The sequence below is a fragment of the Gavia stellata genome, chromosome 4 (genome assembly GCF_030936135.1).
Source record: "Gavia stellata isolate bGavSte3 chromosome 4, bGavSte3.hap2, whole genome shotgun sequence".
Classification (NCBI taxonomy): domain Eukaryota; kingdom Metazoa; phylum Chordata; class Aves; order Gaviiformes; family Gaviidae; genus Gavia; species Gavia stellata.
Genome location: NC_082597.1, coordinates 46,168,562 through 46,191,315, shown reverse-complemented (window position 1 = coordinate 46,191,315; position 22,754 = coordinate 46,168,562). Strand labels below are relative to the sequence as shown.

Here is a 22,754-nt window from a genome sequence, read left to right as displayed (position 1 = left end):
CAAAAGCAGCTTTAACTCAGAGTCATAAGGTGTAACAGCCAGAAAATAAAAATATACCACTGAAAACAGCCATTCATCTAATCTGTTAAACTCTCTAGATTTTAATGCATTAATAGCCAACTGCTAAGCCAGCCTCACATTTTAGTTTCTTGAAAAAGAAGAAAAGAGAGATTATCAAATTATTCTCTTTATGTAGTTTGTCTCTTTGATTGTTACCCATTAAAAATTGTGAGTTAATCCTTAATTATTTGTTCCTCGATCAGATAGCACCTTGATTTATTATTGTTGTGTATGAACAGTGGGCTGCATGTGCCCATTAATTTGTATCAAATACTGAGGCATAAGTGCTAAGAAACAATTGAGAACATGTGAGTCTACAATATAGTTAGGATATATTATGGCCAAAATACAGTAAACAGAAATGACTGTAAGGGTGCTTTTATTCTAAAGTTCTACTAAATGACTGTTTCAGTTTCAAAGACACATACTAAAAACCAGAAACAGCAAATCTAACTAGCCTCTTGTAAGCACATATAAGATGAATTTTTCCATTACAGTATTTTTTGTAAAAGGCTCCCATAGAACTGCATGCCAATGATGGGCTGAACTTGCAAAGGAGGTCTTCAGAGTTAATATTTAAAATAATAGATCATTTGTGGTCTTGTAGTATCAAAGCCCACTCCATTCATCACCTAGTTTTCATGCTGTATATGGAAGTATCCAACACAGGGAAAGACTACAGAAACAAAAAAATTACGCAAGATTTTTCAGTTTCTATTGAATAACTAATGGCTTTGTGAAGTTTTTTTTTAAAAAAAGGATTCTATTGCATTCAAGATAGTAGCAGAAAGGCTAAGAATTAGAGATCCTTTTTTGCATATCCATCCATATACACATAATATATAGCAAACACTTCACTCTGAAAAGAATTCCTTTACTTTCACAGGTAAGGTAACTTCACTTTAAGGTAGGGGAGGTCCCAGATGACTGGAGGTTAGCAAATGTGACACCCATCTACAAGAAGGGCCGGAAGGAGGATCCGGGGAACTACAGGCCTGTCAGCCTGACCTCGGTGCCGGGGAAGATTATGAAGCAGACCATCTTGAGGGTACTCACAGGGCACGTGCAGCACAACCGAGGCATCAGGCCCAGCCAGCACGGGTTCATGAAGGGCAGGTCCTGCTTGACCAACCTGATCTCCTTCTATGACCAGGTGACCCGCCTAGTGGGTGAGGGAAAGGCAGTCAATGTTGTCTACCTGGACTTTAGTAAAGCCTTCGACACTGTCCCCCACAGTATTCTCCTGGAGAAGCTGACTGCTCATTGCTTGGATGGGTGCACTCTTCGCTGGGTAAAAAACTGATTGGATGGCCGAGCCCAGAGAATCACGGTGAATGGAGTGAAATCCAGTTGGCGGCCGGTCACAAGCGGAGTCCTCCAGGGCTCAGTTTTGGGACCAGTCTTGTTTAATATATTTATCGATGATCTGGAGGAGGGGATTGAGTGCTCCCTCAGCAAGTTCGCAGATGACACCAAATTGGGAGGGAGCGTTGATCTGCTCGAGGGTCGGAAGGCTCTGCAGAGGGATCTGGACAGGCTGGATCGATGGGCCCAGGCCAACTGCATGACGTTCAACAAGGCCAAGTGCCGGGTCCTGCACTTTGGCCACAACAACCCCAGGCAACGCTACAGGCTTGGGGACGAGTGGCTGGAAAGCTCCCCCGCAGAAAAGGACCTGGGAAGTGTTGGTTGACAACCGGCTGAATATGAGCCAGCAGTGTGCCCAGGTGGCCAAGGCGGCCACCAGCATTTTGGCCTGCATCAGAAACAGTGTGGCCAGCAGGACCAGGGAGGTGATCGTGCCCCTGTACTCGGCGCTGGTGAGGCCTCACCTCGAATACTGTGTTCAGTTTTGGGCCCCTCACTACAAGAAAGACATTGAGGTGCTGGAGCGTGTCCACAGAAGGGCGATGAAGCTGGTGAGGGGTCTGGAGCACAAGTCTTATGAGGAGTGGCTGAGGGAGCTGGGGTTGTTCAGCCTGGAGAAGAGGAGGCTGAGGGGAGACCTCATTGCTCTCTACAATTCCCTGAAAGGAGGTTGCCAAGAGGTGCGTGCTGGTCTCTTCTCCCAAGTGACTAGCAACAGGACAAGAGGAAATGGCCTCAAGTTGTGCCAGGGGAGGTTTAGGCTGGATATTAGGAAAAATTTCTTTACTGAGAGAGTGGTGAAGCATTGGAACGGGCTGCCCAGGGAAGTGGTGGAGTCACCATCCCTGGAGGTGTTCAAGGAACGTGTAGACGTGGCATTGTGGGAAATGGTTTAGTGGGCATGGTGGTGTTGGGCTGATGGTTGGACTTGATGATCTTACAGGTCTTTTCCTACCTTAATGATTCTGTGATTCATGCCCCATATATTCCAACCATCATTTCAGTTAAATTTCTTTTACACAAATTCAGGATTCCAAGAAATTTTCTATTCAACAGAAATGAAGGTTTGTAGGCATATATTTTGTGTATCAATGGAAAGCTAGAAAATTATCAGCTTTTTCTGAAAACAGCAAAACTACAGAAATCTGATTTCTTTTATATCCCTGTCTTTATTGCCCCGCCCCCTTTCATCTTCTTACCCTGGTATTAATGTCAGTTTCCCTCTATGATACAGTAAGTAAGAGACAAAAGTACTGTATAGGCATACAAAAAATTTTAACAGTTATAATTCTCATCCCCAAAATGAATGGTGTATGAGAAATTTAGGAGTATCAATCTTGTCAATCTTTTTCCTACAATCTTCTGCTGGGTTCAGAAGTTATTTTTCAAATGTGAGCAGAAGGAGTTTCTTCTTAAAAATGTTTTTCACACTCTCCATTGCCTAACAGAGACAAGAAAATTATGCACATATGTGTATGTGTGCAATTGTACGATTATTAAAAATATACCTATTTTGACATATGAATTTGATTTTGGAACAGAAATTCTATCATTAAATTATTTTGAGTTTCCAGTATGTTTACCTGTAAGACAAATTAATGAAATGGGCAGCTTATTCCTTGTTAAACAAGAAAAAAAGAAGAAAAAGTCTATTATGGTAAACTTAATTTTCAGATATTATAAATGACCACTTTAAACTGGACTTACAGGCAGAATATTATTTATTGATTTATTTAAAGAGGCTTACTATTTGCGCTTAGTTTTTGCACACGTTGTTTCTCTCACATACATACTTTTCTACTGCACACAGGACATTATTTTCATACTACTACCTAATGAATGGCAGTCACCTGGATTTTATTCTCCGCACACATCATGAAACAACAGTGTAGGGCTATTGAAGGTGACGAGCCTGTCTCGCAGCAGAGCCCCGCTGTGGGGGCTCAGGCTGGGTGGGTGATGGCAGGAGGGGAAGGAAGGGCGAGCGCCAGCACCATAAGCGATGGCTGACCAGGCAGCAGGCGAGACACCCAGCCAGGACACCCGGAGAATCAGCGCCCTCCCTGCTGGGGCACACGGCATGATCACGCTTCAGCTTAGCACAACTCTAGCTTCCATGTTGATGATTTGGTACGCTAATCAGTTGGGAAATCTTTTTCCCCACTGTATAATTATTTTGATGCTCACGGTATTTATTCTCTTTCCCACCTACAACAGGATTCTAGTAATTACACTTTCTTGAACCTACGCTGCTCTGAAGTCAGTCACAGGAGAAAAGTAATTTGCTATTTTAACATTTTAGACCTCTGGAGCTTACCGAGGGTTATTAGCTTATGTTAGGAAGTGCTCATACTCCCCCCACCATGTGTTATTCAGACTTAGAAAAGAAGTCTAAGTAACACCTTTATATTTTAGCAGAGTCAGAAACAGATGGAGTGCAACTGTTGCCAGCTCATCTATCTGTCCTTTGTTCAGTGAGGGGTTTTTTTGCAAATAGATTTGTAAGTTTACCTTCTCCATACCCAACACACAGACATACAATAATGTTGACCAAGAAAAGATCCTGTCCACCCCATAGTTTAAGGAGCACGATTAATGAAATGACTATTACAAAGCAACAGCTAACATCATCTCAATTTCCAGCAAGTAAATCAATAGCTCCATTCTCCATTCACAACAGGTTTCACAGACGATCCAACCCCAGGAAAGCCACGCATACTTACAAATTATAAAGCATATCAGCCATGTTGCTGCGGTAGTACAAGGCATTTCTATAGGCGCTTTCAGCTTCAGAAATCTTGCTCTGGCTCTTGAGAACATTTCCAAGGTTACCCCATGCTGTCAAGAGGAGAAAACAGTATTCAGAAAGAGCTACAATCCAATTACACATGACAGAGTATCCGAGTATCAGGAAGTTCCTCGGGGAGAAAAACCCCACAAAGAAACCATTTTTATGGAAAGGGAAGAGAGGTTGGTTGGTTTTTTCCCCCAGTTCTCTGGATCTCTGCATCTTACTGTGAGACTCACATTTCATAGCGGTGATTTGCATACATTCCACATACATATAACTTTTGGGCGAGAAAAGGATCTATAAGAACAAAATAGATCATTATGCTTTAGAAACTACTATAGCAAAGGGAAAGGATCTTTTGATTTTACACTGATTCTAAATAAAAATCCCCAGAGTGAAATGTGGAACTGGGACATCTTCACAGTTTTAGCTTTTTTTTTAAGTCTATCTACTCTAAACAGCAAGAAATCTTCCCAGAGTAGACACAGCTCTCACTGAAGCATGAAAATTGACAAATAATGCAGGAATCGAAAGAACGGTTAGGGAAGTCACCAGGATTAAAAGTATGCCATATGGATATAAACATACTACACAGATCACTAAAATGCATTTTTCTACCTGGAAAACATGTGGTTCCTTGCCATACAATTTATTATGTTATACAACGTGCTTTTATACCCCATCTATAAAGGTCTTGAGGTAAAAAAATATTTAAGGCTCCACACGTGTTCCCCTTTGCAGTTTCGTTGAGTAGCACAGAAACTGTACTCACAAAAGAAACTGTAACTAACATTTTATAGAAAACACAGCCCATGTTATTCGCAATTGAGGAAGCTAACTTAACTGGCATTATAATTATAGTCTATGTGCATACATGAAAAAAACACATTATGCTTATAAATACATCAAAGTTGTTTCATGTAACAGTTCTACTTTAGCAAGTATTTTTTTTATATGAGTAAGAATAATGGAAAGAAGATGCATGTTTCCACCAAACACACAATATATGGCAAACTATTCTTCCCTCCAGATGCACTAACCATAAACATTAGCTCAAGTAGCAATTAATCTCTGCTTGTTCAGTTACTCAAGCCCTTGTTTTACAGGAATTTCTATCAATTCTGAGTAATGCAAACTTTCAATGTAGTTTTAACATAACACTACTAAATAGGTTGATAATTATTTCAGATACGTGTTTTTTTTTTCCTTAGAAAGTGCATTGCTTTCAAGCTGCTGAGGTTTGCTGCAGAAGCATCCTGCCACAGGGATGGAAACAGCAGCAAACAGCATTTTCCTCTGAGCAGAATAAACCAAACATTGCTGGGAAAAACACTGATGGAATCCTTTTAGGATTCACAAAAATAAAGTCATCCGACTCTGCACAACACATTTTGTAACAAAGAAAAAAACCCACAATATTTCCATGAGAAAAGTAGCTATCACTTCTGTGAGTCACTTCATTTTAGCCTAGTATTTTATAAGATGAGAAATAATTCGGAAGTTATCACTAAATTGACAAGTCACAAAAATGTTCCATCATTTTCTTGATTAATGAAATAAAGCTGCTAAAAGTATTCTCAGAGTCACTCAATTTTTACAGTCTTTGCTAGCATATATGCAGAATTCTGAATTTATTTCCTTATTACTGCTACTATTCTCTTTTACACATAGAAAACATTTTGGAAGCACTGATTAAGGTGACTAGACAGCTTGTAAGCATTAAAACTTGTAAGAAAAACAAGTATTTTTTTTTAAAACTCATTTGTGAAAACACATTCTGGTGTTGCTTCTGCAGTACATGACCATTCAATTTCCCACGGTTGTATGTTTCATATAATCTGTAGCTACTTTTTTTTTTCCACTCTAGTCTCCCATAACAGAGCATGACCTCAAATGACCATTTAGACTACTGATAACACCTTCCTACTATATAGTTACTTGCTCCCAACCACTTTGAAGCTCAGTAAATGAAAAGATGTATAGAAGAATGATTCAGTTCATCTTTTCGTCTGTTAGACTGGAAAAACCCTATTAACACTGCTAAATGTAATAGTTTCTCCTCTAGACTTCATTTCATGCTGTATGCTCTATTATTTAACTGAGTTAATATAATTTTTAAGGCAATACCTTATTTTACATTCTGCAAAATAATCTGTGTCATGTTTTTAATATCAATCAATATTTAACCTGCATTATTTCATTTGAAATGTATTCCATTTAGACTTTTGTCTAAACTTGTAAAACTGTGAATGATTAATTTAACTTAATGTGATACCCTAGAAGAAGTGATAGTAGCAGAAAATAGCAAACATGAAACACGATAATCTCACAATTTATCATTAAAAGAAACAGGAAAACCAAGGTCTTTTTAATTCCTCAAACTATAAAAGCTTGATATAAATCTTCACATCTATTTAAATACAGAATTAGTCAGACAACCTAGTTCTGGCTGGAAATGAAGCTACATGGAACATTTTGTAGACCAAATGCTTATCTGTAGAGATCATACTCATAGCCCTAGAAGTTAGGAACAGTTGTTATCTGTAGCAACCACACCCTCCTGGTTGTTGGTATATGAGGGAGAGAAAAAGAAGATGGTCTACATGGAAAAGAGGCTACATCAGCTACTCAAGGAACTTCACTCCTGTTTTGTCTTAAGTATTGCAATCAACCTTAGGAAAAACAAGAATTTCAACTATTAACTCCGTCTCTGGCATCCAATTTCTCAATCTGTATCTCAAGACAAATCTCTTCTGCAAAACTGTAACATTGGTTCAACTATGTGCACATTCAGAAACAGAAACAAAATTATACCTGGTCATGAAGCCACAACCCTATTAAAAACATACTCTGACTCGAACTAAATTTTAGCACTTTACTATTTTCCATCTGTACACGGTGAGAAATTAAAAATTAATATTCTCAGAAGAAAAAGGAACTAGGTCAGTAATTCTGGAATTTAGAATGGATTTTTATTGCACGTATTTTCTAAATATATTTTTCCATATAAAACCTGTAATACCTGAAATAGCAAAAGGGAACATTTAATATTCAGAAGATGCTAAAGTGTATATATATACACACACCACAATTTAATCTTTAATTACAAATTCAATTTTTCCCCTGTTGGAGTCCCTGTTCAGCACAAGAGAAAAAGCAAGCTGTGAAGGAAACAGCTTTGTAATATTTACCTTTTGCCTGCTGCTTAATTCCCTGCACACCAACTATGAGATCAAAATAGTCCCAGGTCTTTTAGAAATAATACTCCATCATAGCATGGGAACAAAGGTAACATTCACGTATCTCACATGGCTACAAAACAGTAAATCCATTCAAACTTTACTTTATTGCCTACTTTTCCATAGATCATACTCAATTTAAATGGGCATATTAAAAATTAAATCCATTTCAGCATCTTGTATCCTAAGCCAATTATAAACTGAAAAATCTCCTAATGCTTGAGAATGCCTATGCTAGCTACATTTCTTTGCAGGAAAATGAAACATTTTAAAGGGGTTTTGTTGCTGTTGGTTTTTTTTAGTAAATAGCAGGAAAAGTTACGTAGCACTAAGTAGGAAAAGAAACAATTGTTTAAGTGTTACCATTTTGGCCATATCAAACTAGATTTCATCAAACTAGATGACATTTATGCCATCTTGCAGTGAGAGTAGGTCAAGTTCGCAGGCATTTAATTGCTTTCAAAATGAAAATGAATATGACAAATTTCAGCTTCAAATTTAACATGATTAATTTCTCAACTATCTCACTGAAACTGAAGATTAAGATTTAACAAGCCTGAAAAACACCAGGTTGGCATATTAAACCTTCTCTAAGCACCTTCATTCTGGAAGAGAGCAAGACAAACAACAGTGAAGTTGGAACAACGTTGTCCAGTCTAATCTGCCTGGATTTAAGAAGCACATCTTACTACAGAGAACAGTTGAACTTTCAGCTTGCAACTGAATTACGACAACAAATGAGAAATGAAAATGAATGTGTGCAAATATCTTCATTTAAATAAATCTTTCCCTTTCTACTAAATCAAGGATCATGCTATGCTATTCAGGGAAATGGAAATAACAAAGCAACAGAGTAAAGTTTCAGAGAAAAGCACTCAGGTGGTGTAAAAGCATGTATGTTGATTACTTGATCCAATAGTTTCCTTTAAAAAAAATCACAAATCATTAACAAAGACAACACAAAGTATTAAAGGAGGATTCTCCTTCCTACCTGCCACCCCTATATAATCCACGAAAAATGAGATGATAATAACATCTATTTGGAAACTCACAACCTAATAACATATCTATTGTCAAAACACCTCTGCTGAAACATGTAGGGGAAAAAAATACACCTAAAATCCCCTATTAAATCACTGAAATACAACCCAGTAAACTTTTAAAAATAATATAGCAAAGAAAAGGAAAATGCTGTCTTTCCCAATATGTTATGCCAGGGGCCAAACACTGCCTTTTGTAAACCTTACCAGGAGCAAACATACGTGAAAACTGATGAAATAAAATGTAGGACTCAAAAAAAAGGATATATGACATTCACAATTCACAAATTATTGAAGTTTTGTAATATTGTTCTCACCTTAAACTATGAGACTTATTCACAGAGTATACTTAAAACAGAAATTGGTGAATGCATCAAAAATGTGAACTAGAATATTATTTGAGTGAAACAAACTACTTGAACAAAGACTGAAGTATTTAGGGAACAGTCAAGTCATTTGTAATCAGCTTGTCCGCAGTTCCAAACTAGCAACCTTAGTTCACAGAAAAATGCACAGAAAGCCAAGAAAACTTCTATGGAGCTTTACAGATATTTGTGCATTATTTACTATTCTTTAGCTTGTGAAATTAATAACAGCAGTTCCAGGTTGCACTCCCTCCCTTTACAATCCTTCTGCATTTCTCCTGACTCATCTATGAAAAAGTAGTGAATGCATAACAACTATCATCTCTATTTTTTCATAAACACAGTTTAGGGATGAAGAGATGCTGGTCCAAGAAAAAAAAAAAGCCTTCAATTTTTTCTTATTGCAATGACATCTGTTTTTTGGAAGTTCTGCAAGAGGTCTGTTGTTCTCTATTATCACAATTGCATTTATGCTCCCATGTAACAGCCGTGAAAAAGACACTCCTGGGCAACGTTTATGATAAGGGACACTAACACAAGAATCTTGATACAGTGGAGTTCAGAAACTTGAATCCTTGACTGTAAAAAACACTAGCACAGCAGAAAATCTGTATCTGATATTTGAACAAGAACCCATTTCAGAACTATAACAATTTTTTTAGCAATGTAAATATTTGCATGATCCTGTTACAGACGGGGATGGGATAAGTAATTTAAAAAAAAAAAGTACCTGTCCTACTTCAAAGTAAAAAAAAAAAAAGCTTATAAATTCCTTTAATGTTCAACTTCACTACAGAAACAGCATTTGCCTTTTTTTGTTAATTCTGTGTAGTACTGATCTCCATCTTCCCTTTTGGAAAGAAAGCCTACCTCCCACATATGGCAAAGGACAAGAGAGGGGAGCAAGTATGACCAAGAACATAACAATCAACCCACTTCAACTTATGTAAAACCCCTTAAAGAGCAAAGATGTGTAATTTTGAAAAATATTCCACAATTCCAAACTACATGAAAATATTATGAGAGAAAGTATTTTTAGGTCTAACTCCTAAGTGTCATTTTGTTTGTTGAATAAAATAGGCTTTTACCTGACAGGCTTTTCAAGAATATTTTTTTATTTCCTCTCCCTCCAAATAAAAGAATGGGAAGAGGGAGACATAATCATACCCCTGCCAAAAATGGAGTGGAAAGAGAACTATGGTGATTATCAACACAGTTATCAACACTTAAGAGGTGCTTTTACTTTTACTTTGTGGAAGTAATGTTGATTCGTATAAAAACATGCCACATAAGGTTGATGAACAGTGCAGCTCCTCCATATTCTCCTACTATTTTACACCTAAACCATCAGTACCCTGAAATTAATGAAAAAGTTCTTTCTGCTCTCCTGTTTACTTTGCAGACATTAGATTTCCAAGCTCATCAAAGATGATTAAGCACGTGGGCCCAACAGATGCTGTAAAGCTCCAAAGAAGCATCCTTCTCAAAATCTGTTGAAATTTCTAGCCATTATCATTGGTAAGACATTTATTTGGATGATAACTGAAGGGTGAGAATTCTAATTTTACTTTTCTTAAACACTTTCTTCTGTTTCTAATACTGTCCAAAAGGATTTCCCATTTGCTTCTCTTCCCTTCCAAGGCTTACAAGTCAACTAAAAGTAAGATATGCACATGTTATATAAATCAATTTTTCGGTACAGCACACTAATAGTCTCCTCTTGGTCATAGCATCAATATTTGAAATTTGCATTACAGTTGGTGCAAAGTTTTATGTTTTCTTTCATTACAAACTTGTTGCATAAGAAAATCAGAGGGAAACAGGTTAGAACAGTATGACGAAATTTAAAACGTTACAAGGAGGAAACGGTACCAATTACACTTCCCACTTTGAAATGTTGTGATGTTTTCCAAGAATTTACATCACAGTATGACTTATTTTCAGTGGGTTTTTTTCCTGAAATTAGTTACTTAAGTTGTTACCAGTGTAATGAAGTCAAATCTGAAAGAACTAGAATAACTTCATGGAAAACTAGGAGTTTTTACTACTTTCCAGGTGATGCTTCTAATAGAGTGACAAAAAAAAGCATGGGGAAGATGCCTTTGGCCTTGACCACACTGCGTGTACTAAAGGGTGTCAGTTCACATGGGGCTGTCACCATAAAAAGGTTTGATGAACACTACATTAACTTCCAAAAGTTTAGACCATAAAATAAAACCAAAACCAAAAAGAAATAACCTCTTCTCTTTTGCTATTAACTTTTATGTGGACTGAATTCCTGGAGCATGACAATCCAGGTTTCCAGTTTAGGACACTTTTTTTTTAATTTTTATTTTTACCATCTGTTCTTAACACTTTTTCATTTTGCACTATAAATTACTACTTTACAGCTATCAGTATGAAAGTCATGAATTACAAGCATTCACATTGCCACCTCACCCTGTGGCATCACCACAATGTAGGCAGAGTCAAGCGCAGCAGCATGTTGTGAATCTCTCAGCTTTATGGTAAAGGGGACGCAAACAGAATATCGAATATTCTTGGAACTTTCACTAAGTATGTTTTTCTGGTCATTCTTAGCACCTACACTGAATATTTCTAGATCAGATATTTTATGAACCAAATTGTTTGTTTCACCACCTATCTGAAGCTCCACATTAACAGCTGAAAGCCACGTATTGCCCTACATAGAGCACTGGACCACTGTTAAGGTTACAGACTATTTGGAAATTAGATAATTTTGTGAAACAATGCTGACAGCAGAGGATGCCTCAGTAAAAATAAACTTAATGTAGTATGTGTTCAGATCTGTTGTTCAGGAGGCTTCACCTCCTGATGCCTTTCTATTTGTATTCTTGATATTTGTTACTCATCCATTAATTGCAAGTTTCTTCTGCCAAGGATTGTATCTCACTATGGATTTGCACAGTGCCTACTATAAAAATGCAGCTAGACACTAATGGAACATAAATACATGATATCCTCTGGAGGAATGAAGTAAAGGAAGAAGAGGAAGTGTTCTTGCAATACAGGAGATGTAAGAAGCATTTCCCCATATAATTAGTATTCTCACAAAATGAGGGCCAAGAAAACTAAGTTACTTACAGTTTAAACATTGTGGGAACATTTATATATGTGTATGCATTTTCAATTTTGATGTATGTTCTTAAATTCTGTTAAAGGGTCATCCTTCCTAAAACACATTTGGGAGCAGACAAAGCTTGCATTTGGTTAAAATAAAAATTAAAAAAAAAAAAAAAAAAAGCTGTAAAGTCCAACATTCCTTTGAGTCTTTTGAGGACTTCTGAGCAGGGTCTACTTCACGAGAATAAGTTGAAACATTAAGACCAATGTTTGTAAATGGAAAATTCATCCTACTGGGGGGAAAAAAAAAAAAAAGGCTGAGAGTTGCAACAGAGGCCAACAAGTTTCCAATATCCAAATATTCCAAATTTCCTTTGTTGGTTAATGCATGAAGAAAGAGCACAGCACTAGTTATATGGTTCACATTTGAAAGGTTATAACCATAGCTATAAAGAACAACATCTTTTCTTCTTTGTCAAAAGGTTAAATTCAGCAGCAGCTTATGGCTTTTTCCCTTTCAAGGGTACTACTTGATAAAGCGGAGTGGTGTTCCAGTCTTTAGCACTCATATTTCATCAGGCAATCACTTTGTTCTAGAGAGGGAAAGAGTTTCACGAACGGAGGCATGATAGGTTTCCCCAATAAAAATTCTGAAATCTCCGTTGCACACTCAAAAAAAGGCAATGAAGAGAGCTCAACATTTTAAATAGTTTTTCTGCAATACAGACCCACTATCTCTCACAAAGATATTCAGAAGATCAATTAGATCATGTTTGTTAAGTGGTTTGAGAACAGAAAAGTTCATGTAAATGCTGATATACTACTTTGAAAATGGAACAGGTTTTGCATAAGTTCTGCATTATGGTTTGTAAAAGGTATTTGTATTTTTCCTCTTATTCCAAAGAAATAATGATTTTTTTTTCAAAATATGTCATAAATTCATTCATATCATTTGCAATAATTTCCCTCTTAAAAATTTCACTTGTTAATAGACACATTTTGATCAAGTTACCTCATTTTGCTAACTCAACAGCAAAAGTGCCCTGTTTCTTGTTTCCTAAAGGGATAAATGGTTTCTATATACCCATAATTTATGAGTTTAATCTACTTTATACATTGATTCTTTTTTAAATCAGTGGGTATGTGGTAATGTTGAGACAGATTGTATTAGAGATTTACCACCTCCTAACTTTTATATATTCTTCTTCTTTTTATTAAGAGTGTTATTTATATCATTTGTTCAACACTACATTTGTTGATCAATTCCAGGGCTTTTGGAATGACAACAGGTGAAAGAAAAACATAATTGAAAACTATACAGAGCTCTGAAAGCTATGCAACACCATGGCAGCATGGGTACTGAACCAGCTGACTTTTGGCAGGCATTTGCTTCAGTTTTGTTTCTTAGTTTTGAAACCCTGATGCAAACGGGTATGAATGCATGACACTCTCTACTATGCTCTGCATCACTGCCTGATATACCCGCTCCACTTGCTGTGTTACAGAAAATTAACTTTTCCTCCCCAAAGGATAGCACAGTGACTCTGTCAGCTCAATGAACCTGAGAGATGAGACTGAGCAGCTGGTAAAGTGTTCTTAGGCTTCACCATTTACTCTGTTTAGTCTAGAGTATAGACTCCTCCTTCTGCCTAGGACATACGTGCAGATTTTGGTAATCCGATTAGCTTTAATGAACTTAACCTCAAGCGTGTGAGGGCTCCACAAATGATAGGTATACTCACATACTCCCACTTCTGCTAGACACCCCAGTTCACCACACGTGATAGACTACTGTATGAAGAAACTCTCACCAGTACCTTTGTTTGAGGTGCCACAGGATCAAATAACACTTCCTTACTGTTTCAGTTATGTATCAACAATGTAAAATATTTTCAGGGTAACATTATATAAACTCTTAACAGCATAGCCCTCACTCAGTCAACAGACAAGTTCAGGAAGAAACATGCTTCTCAACCACTCATCTCTCAGATGGAAGTACCATCTCACATGCATCAGTGCAGCCAGCGTGCTACATGGACAGTCCTTCCACTTCTCCCACAAAAGGGAGACAATAGTCTAGACAAACCTGTCCTGGAAACCAGATTCAGCCCATAAAGCCACTGCTCATACTGCAGAACCTCTAAAAAGATTCAAACCAGAAATCACAACCTCACTGCGACTTTGTAGGTATTCTTTATAAATAAACAAATAAACACAACACCAACATACACATTGTTCTGGATACAACCTCCCATTTCCCAATCTTTGTACAATTCAGTTTTGTTTAATGTTGCAACTCTGACAAAGATACTCTGATTAAGCCAGAACTACGGACTTGTTGACAATACAATAGGAATCGGCGCTAGGATTTGTCAAAGCAAGAGAATTGTCAGAGTGCTCAAAGGACATATGTCAGACTTGGAAAAGGCAAATTGGTGCATATCCAGGAAGCAGGCTTTTCATGACACGTTAAGTTGTATGGTTTTGTTTGTTTTGTTCTAAATCACTTATTAAGGCAAAGCCAGCCAATACATATCCACGCCGGTATGGAAATATAGGTGGCAGGGGAGAAGGTGTATCATAAAAGGACTTTCTCCATCTTTTGCCAGCAGTGAAACTGAAGACACTAAAATGATTAACTAGCATCTTTAATAGTTTATATTCCAAATATCTTCTGTGTTCTAAGAACTGAAAGGAAAGTTCAGTGTACTAGAGCATCCAAGCAAAGAGAAGGAAAGGGCATTGAACACTCAGTCCCTCTATTTTGGATCTTTTCTGTAATTTAAAACAAAACTATGTGCAAGTCTTTTGCGCATGCTATAATTGCATCAGCCATCATTTAATTTATGCATGTGTGACGGCTGGCAATGATGACAGCTTGAGTGTTAATAAAACTCCCTGTTACGAAGGAAGGATATTGGAAATCTTAATGAAATATTTTCTATGTATCTATCTACACTGGAATTTTGTGCTGCCAGAAGAGGTATAAAGAGGTACATGTGTAAATTACTGTCCTGTCCACATTAAAGGTTAGTTTCTGTACCAGATTTATGTAACGGGACCTCAGGGTGTTCTGGTATGAAATCCATTACGGATAGGAAAATGAAGACATGTAACCCATGGTGAAAACCAGTATGTAAAGAAAAATTTTTCACAGTTGACATATTTTGAAAAAAAGTAAAATAATGAAACAATTGGATGTCTATCCAACGCATTTAAACAAATGTGCTCAGCTTGAGAACCAGTCTGGATAATCTTGTTTTCCTCTAACTAATAGTAACTCCTTCCATCCAAAAAAATCAGGCTAGTTCCATAGAACACACGAATATGGACCGAAGACCTGACTTTCAATCCAACTCAAAAATAAAATCTATCCTTTTCTGGCAAAAAAAATACTGAGCTTATCCATTTCACTTGGTATGCCACAAAAAAGACCATCTTGCCAAAGCTAATCCCTCCTTGACCAGGGGTGGGGGTTTTTTTGCACTGTAGTTTTCAGCACAGGTGAGCTTGTTGAATGATTTTGCAGAGCACCTCAGGGAAGGCAGGGGAAGAAATAACAGTCTGATGAGTCCATGTCTCAAAACTGTTTATTTCTTTAAATTCTTAGTTTATGCAAAGGGAAAAAAAAAGTCTAGATAGTAGTGAGTAACAGATTCCCTTCCTATCCCCTTGGTATTTAGGATTCACAGATTAGAGATGCTGTTGGACTGCATCCAAAGGGAAAAAAAAAGTTAGCATCCTTGTTTCCAGTCCTCTATATACATAAAGGAAGGATATTGGGCTTTTTGGTATCTTGCTGAAGGAGAAGCAGATATCCCACAGTGACTTGTGTTTCAGAGGAAATTACAGCACTACTGAAGAACTGAAAGAGAGAACACTGTCACTGGAGAATAAATTCAGTCTTTGAACTGAAGTGTAAACCACTTTCTTTAAGCTCTCCAACATATTTAGCATATCCAGACTGTTTTGCTGAGGCTGGGCTGCCTGTGGGATGCTCAAATGCTCTAGATAACCATGGCTGTTTCCCAAACAACTTACTAACGGCCATTCCTTCCACACTTTCTAATCATCCAGGGCAGCAGTACCACCCATTTAGAGAGATCTACACTATTTTCAGAGAGTAGTCTTTTTGTTTAACTTTCAAACAATTCTATGTATGTGGTTCATTTACTAGTTGAGCTTTCTCTTTTAAAGCTGTTACAAGTGGCAGATAGAAAAAGTATTTCCTATTTATTTCAACAACTGTGAAGCGACCTTTACAACGTTTATCCTTCAAATTCTTCAATTTTATTACGAACAAAGACACCAAATTTACCACAGGATATCCTACATAATTTATATATGGCAATAACAGACTTATATAGCCATATAAATTTATATATTACTAGCCATATGTTTTAATACATAATTATAAACTTTGCATTTTTTACTTACATAAGATCATTTCATTATTGGGTGCATTTCCCCATACAGTAGCTGTTGTAAGTGTTATTACCGATTGTTGGAAACATTTTACAACATTGACAGAAGGTATACTACCTTTAGAGCAATTTCCTCTTAAAAAAATAGCCAAACCTAAGTTTCTGATCAAAGTTGAAAATAATAATAGAAGTCAAGGAAAATATCCATGCAACATTTAGTCAAAAGATTAAGTACCAGAAAGTTCTGGTGAAGGAGTTTGGAAGATTGATGATTAGTTGGTGTTATGTTTCTCTGACAATTACTTCTAAAAAAGTTGACTGAAAAGTATGCCAAGAAACACTGTAATGACTATGTAACCTGATATTTATTTAGCAACTAGCTTAGTAGGGGTATTATACTGTCATAAATGTGGAGAGGTTTTAATACAATAATGAATCACCAAAATTAAAAAAAATGATCCAATGTCTAATGAAAATAGACAGTACGAGTTCCATTCTAGAGGGAAAAAATGACTTTAAAGTGGCTCGCTCAAAGGCTAAAGAAGAGCTCATTAGCAAAATTAAAACAAACTCGTGAATACCTAATTTCAGATGCTACACTCACATCACTGGTATTTCTTAACAGTGATAATATGCAAAACTTTTATGCATAATTATTAGCAGGTTTTATATTCTTAAAATCTGCTGGTTTATGGCAATCTGTGCACTTTCTCTCTTAATCCTTGTTTTTCAAAAACAGCATTTTCCATTCACTGCAATGTTATTTGAGTTGGACCTTTACCACTTTCAGAGTGATTTTATTATTATTGAAGTGAAATGAACCAAAGGAGCAAGACATAATCACTGTGCAGAGTGATATTTTGGGCTATTGGCCCAAAGATGAGTTGGAGTCTTATTGCCAAATTGCATATAAAAAAAGAATATATGCACCAAAACTCTGAAATGCAAGACCAAATGCTCAAAGTATTTTTAAATGCCCAATGTGGTGTTTGTTAAAATACACACTACTCTATTTAGGAAGCATTAAAAAGGTGTATTTAGGAAGCATTAAAAAGGTGTATTTAGGAAGCATTAAAAAGGTGTGGTGAACAACTAGCTGTGTGCCAGAGCAGTATCTATCGAAAACAAAGCTCTACAAGTATTACAAGAGAACCCAGCTTTTTGTCAGCATAATGTAAGTTCTAATAATAAGCATATTCAAAGAATGCCATACCTTAAAATATTTCTTCTCCTTTTGTCTCCAGTCATCACTAGTGATACAAAAATATTAATAATAATGGGAAATACTGCTTTATTGCATCCTTTTTGTTCGAGGGAAATATGTCTCCTTTACCTCCTTTGCTACAAGGTATTATAACTACTTTTCCTTGCTGCACTTTTAGTTGGTATTTTCATTGCCTGCCGAAGAAGGGACCTCTTACTGACAGCTACTGTTAGCAAGAAATCATTTTCTAAGAGCAGATAAGGACAACAGCAGCAAGCTGTCAATTCAGATGGAAACAGCTTCTAGTATTTACTTCCACCCAAGTGCACAGAACTAGAGCATACGATCTCTACAATGACAGGCATGGATTTTTTTCTGTTTTTTTTTTTTTTTTTATCAGAGGAGCAACTCTTGGGTGAGAACAGATTTGGATGCCTTTTTAACAATAACAAAATTATGTAAATGGAACAAAACTCACTCACTTTTTTTTCCCCTACACTAACACTTAAAACAGTTCGTATAGCAAATACATTTGCTTGCTGCATTAGTAAAAGTAAAATAAAGAGGAAATTAACACTACAAACTATTCAACATGGATGGTAAAATGAAATTTGGTGTTTTAAAAAAAAAATTAAAAACAAAGAGTATATTTTCTGCAGTTCAAATCAAAAGGTAAGTATTACGCTACATAGATGAGATCAAATAAGCTAAATTCTAAATTCAAGAATTTCTTCGGATGGTATTAGCAAACTAAACAGTAAACTAATTAAATAAAATGACATTAAAACTATAAATAAAACAAAAATGCAATTGCTACTTTTTTATGAGTGCTCAGATGAGCATATAGCTACTCTGTACATTGTTGTTCAACTAAGATGCTTTACAAGCTGAACTTCATACCTTGACATTCACACATGCATACAGAAGCAGTCCTTACCAATCTTATGCTAAACTGATGATAAGGGGGTGGGAAAGGAAAAAAAAAGAAGAAGAAGAAAAAAAAAAAGATCCATGAAATTCCAGGGAGTGAAACTGATCAAGGCTGAATGCTATGCCAAAGATGCCAAAAAAGCAAAGGAAGTTCTTTACATTTTCTACAGGCACAAATATAGGAGAATGAGGCAGGAAGATCTCACAACCATGTTGCAAAGGAAAAAAAAAGGAGACAAGTGAGACAGGGAAAAGGAACATTGTGGTCTAGAAGAGTATTTCAGTATTAGAATATCTTCCAAAAACATTAAACAAAATTGAATGATTCACACTCATAAGAACTGGGAGTAGGAGGAAGAGTGGAAAGATAGAAGGAAAGTGGCTCTATATTCGTATGGAACAACTTCTATATTCTTCTCTGTCAACATCACGTCTTGGTCTTATTGCTGCCCACAGAGAACAAGGTAATCGATGTAAGAAGCAAGATGCTAAGAACAGGATTTTTAACTCGAAGTAGGACTATAAGAGGTAAGATTAACTTTAAACCACAGATGATTGGAATGATTTTGCAAGAAATTTTTTTTTTTCCAGTCTTTGTGTCAATCACCTATCAGGAACATCTAAGCAATTTGACTCCAACAATAGAGTTTATTTGAACCAAGAAACTCAACCCTGTGACCCCAACTTTGTCTTCATGTAATAGATACTAAAGCGAATGTTTGGGGTTTTTTTCCTGCAGAACTGATTCAGGAAAGGACTGAAGCACATATTCAAGCCCAACTGACCTGCCCAAGATGTGAATGTATGACACTTCATTAACAGCAATACGTGAGGGAACAAGGACAAATATCCGAGCAACATGCAGAACTGGTTCTGAAGCCAAAAGCTGTAATGCCAACTTTAATCAGTGCCATGTGAGAGACAAGGCTTATCAGGCTGGGTATAGCACCACAATAATGTAATACTGCTTTTGGAAGCAGCCTAGTATCTGTTTCTTGTACGTTCCACTGCAAAAAGAGTAGTCACGTATCTGAATTTACCAAGACTCGAATGCATGGTTAAAGGTAAACACCCACTTCGTGTAGCAGGCCAACTATATCCAGGAAGGATCTTCATAGCTTACTTACAAATGTCGCGGCAAACACCAAGAGACTAAAATTTCATCAGTAAGTATGACCAAGCAACTAATACCTCTGCAGCAGTCTAACAGTTTAAGCCTCTCTCTGTTATCTTCTACTTCTTTAATCAGTGTCTATAATAGTACAGCAAATATATCTGAACATCAAAGATCATTATAATGTGGACTGCAAGGTACAAAATGGCCTGGAAGAAAAAGATTATGCTTTTTGAAGCCTACTTTTGATACTACAGGGAAAACTAGACATAACAAGACATAATGAGAACAATTATTTTGTGTATCATTATAATTTTATATTTATCATGAGGTAATGATCACCACAGAATGACTCTCAGTCTAATTGAAAAAGATGTGAGAGCTACCACCCATTTTTAACTTTTTTGTTTGTTTTTACATTTATAGTGAAGGAAGCCTCCCAAAAAGAGCACTCAAATAATGTGAGCTGGTTTATATCAGTTGGGCTGCTCATTAAGTCGAAGGCAGCCCAGACAAACACTTGCACCTTTCCCTCCCTAGTGTCAAAACATGTATACAGCCACTTCAGGATCCATAAACTACATTAATCAATCTTGCCTATTTTTCCCCTCAAGTGCTGACAAACTGTAATGAGGCAAAGCTCAGATCACTTTAAAGATATTTGAAATACTAGTCATAACCAAAACTGCAGATGAACAAGCCCAGTAACAGATGCAGCTAAAGCATCCCAAGTCCTCATTACGACTCCCCCAGCTAAGGGCCGTCAGCTGCCTGCCTCACAGCAAGGCAGCCAGGAAAGCCAGCAGGTGCACAGTGGCTCAGAGGAGGCATCACCACCTTCTACTCACTTGACTCTCCCACAGTGTATTATGGGGTTTTTTGAGAGATGAGCCATGCACTGTGCTTTTGTGTATTTTTTTCCACATTGTCAGCAACTGACAAGAACAGCCCGGAGACATGGGAAGTGCAGAAAGGCTGTGGCTGCCTGTGGGGGTAGGGGCTTTCTCACCTGAGGCAGAACACCACTACTCTGCCTGCACTGCCTGCAAGATGCCCTTGAAAGGGCTGGAAGAAAGTGCTGGCAAGGCGCTGAACGCCCATTTCTTCACTGAGGATTGAAAATGGAGGAGCCGCTGAACGAGCTTGCTGGAAAGTCCCACAGCAGCAGAGGAGTTTATATTCTTACACATACTACAATGCAGAGGACCTGATTATAAACCATCACCATGTGAGACAACTCCATTTCCAAAGCAGTTCAGTCACATTAGTACACAAATGCACCTGTGCTAATAGCTTGCCTCTTGAATGGCCTTATTAGTACAGCACATCAGCTCAATGTTGTTGCACGGCATCCAGCTGCAGAGTGGCTTTCATCCTGCTAGGCCAGGCTACAGATGGATCTGGAACAAAACAGATCAGCTCCTTCCTTTAGCAAAACCGGTCTTTGCAGATTTCTACTTCTTTATCAGTTCCCACATGGGGAGTATTTGAAGGGATCCCTCTTCGCTTTTTAGCCTAGGACAGAAGAAGCTCTTGTTCAGAAGCTCTTTGCAGGAGGAGAGAAGAAAAGCAGAACCATCAGGGAAAATGATCCTGCCGCTCAAAAATAATCAAAAGTAAGAAAATACTCATGAGGAGAAACAGCTGCAAGTCAAGGAAAACAGAAATGAGGAGTGGCAGCCTCTTCTTAACAGCCCAAAAGGAAGGAAAACACTTCTCCACTCTACCGTTTGACTGAGCAGTCCATTGTCTCACTGTCTGAATAGCCTATTTATCACTAGCATTCATAAAACTAAGAAAAAAAAGAGGCAAACAAAAATAAATTGTTTCTCCTACGTCAACCTCATTTAATTACTGAAGGGTAGTTTGAATTGTTGATCTCCTAATGCTTTGGCAAGATTGGCAGCCAGTCTAGTCCCGTCAGGCTTGCCTGATTCTATAAGAAATAGAAAATAAAATTAGCATAGTCTAAGCCAGGGTTAATCTAGGAAGTATTCACAATAATGAATAGAGTTGGGTGACAATTCCCTTTAGCTGGGAGTTTCTGATATCCAGCCTTGTTACAATGTGTGTGGGCTAGTAAATATTCACCAGAAGTTTAACAGGATATTTTAAGGAAATTTACAGTCAGCTCAGTCATGTCTGTATCACCACACTGACATGCTGTCTTCGCTTTTGCGTATCTTACAAGAAACTTAATGTCAGTTTATATGGCAAGAAACCAGACAATCATATATACATAAACATAAGTCTGTGCATACTGAGATGCGTATAATGAAAATAGCTCGCCTTGTCTCCTGGGAGCATAATACCCAGTAGTCTAATTTCCAGACAATACTGCAGCCAATCCTACTATTGCACAAAAACTAGAAAAACAGTTTCAAAAACTGGCTCAAAGCAAGCAGACAACTATTAATACAGTCTGGGATATCTGGGGATCTCCACTAAGGGCAAAAATGGAACATACATTAACCATTTAATCAAGTGCACACACACTCTTTTCTTTCCAAGGAATGCCCGTGTTTTAATGCAAGCTTTACATTGTCACTAAACTGGAAGTCTCACAGCACCATATAATCACTCTGGTGTGCTGTCTCACTGTTCAGTTACTTCTCTTCATTTCTTGCCCTCCTGCGCTAGTTTTGAAAAAAAGTAAAAGAAATGGGATGTGCTTCTTCACAGTTAACAAAAAGTCACTTACTGCAGCAACAAGTTTATTAATTTTACCTAGGGCAACAAAGCATATGAAGGAGAGTTACAAAATCAGACTGACGATTGACAAGCTACTATAATGCTGCTTTGCAAGGCACCTTATCTGCCCGATCTACTTTTTCACTCCCTATCAGCTCACAGTAACACCTGCATTTGCCTCTTACTATCACAGCTTTTAGAATATGGCATGATATAACTAATCAAGAAGCATACCTCTGTCAGCAGATGACTTTGCATCATAAAATGGGCTTCTTAGCAGAGAACTGGAAAAACTCAAGTGCAGTATGTTCAAGCACTGTCAAATTTTTCTTTCACAGAACGGCAAAGCAATCAAGTCATCCCTTCTCACTTCTGATGAATTGCGAATAACAAAGGTTTAGTCAATGCCTACATTGCACTCACAGGTGGCATTTTGACCGTTCT

General features: G+C 37.3%; 1 protein-coding gene across 1 annotated transcript in view; it reads right to left on the bottom strand.

Annotated features, from left to right (window-relative positions):
- TMTC2 (transmembrane O-mannosyltransferase targeting cadherins 2) overlaps window positions 1–22,754 on the bottom strand; it is a 257,259-nt gene that overhangs the window by 84,783 nt on the left and 149,722 nt on the right. Inside the window, exon 4 of the mRNA XM_059816783.1 lies at window positions 4,152–4,266. Within this exon, the coding sequence (XP_059672766.1) occupies window positions 4,152–4,266 (115 nt within the window). The remainder of the gene's footprint in view (window positions 1–4,151; window positions 4,267–22,754) is intronic.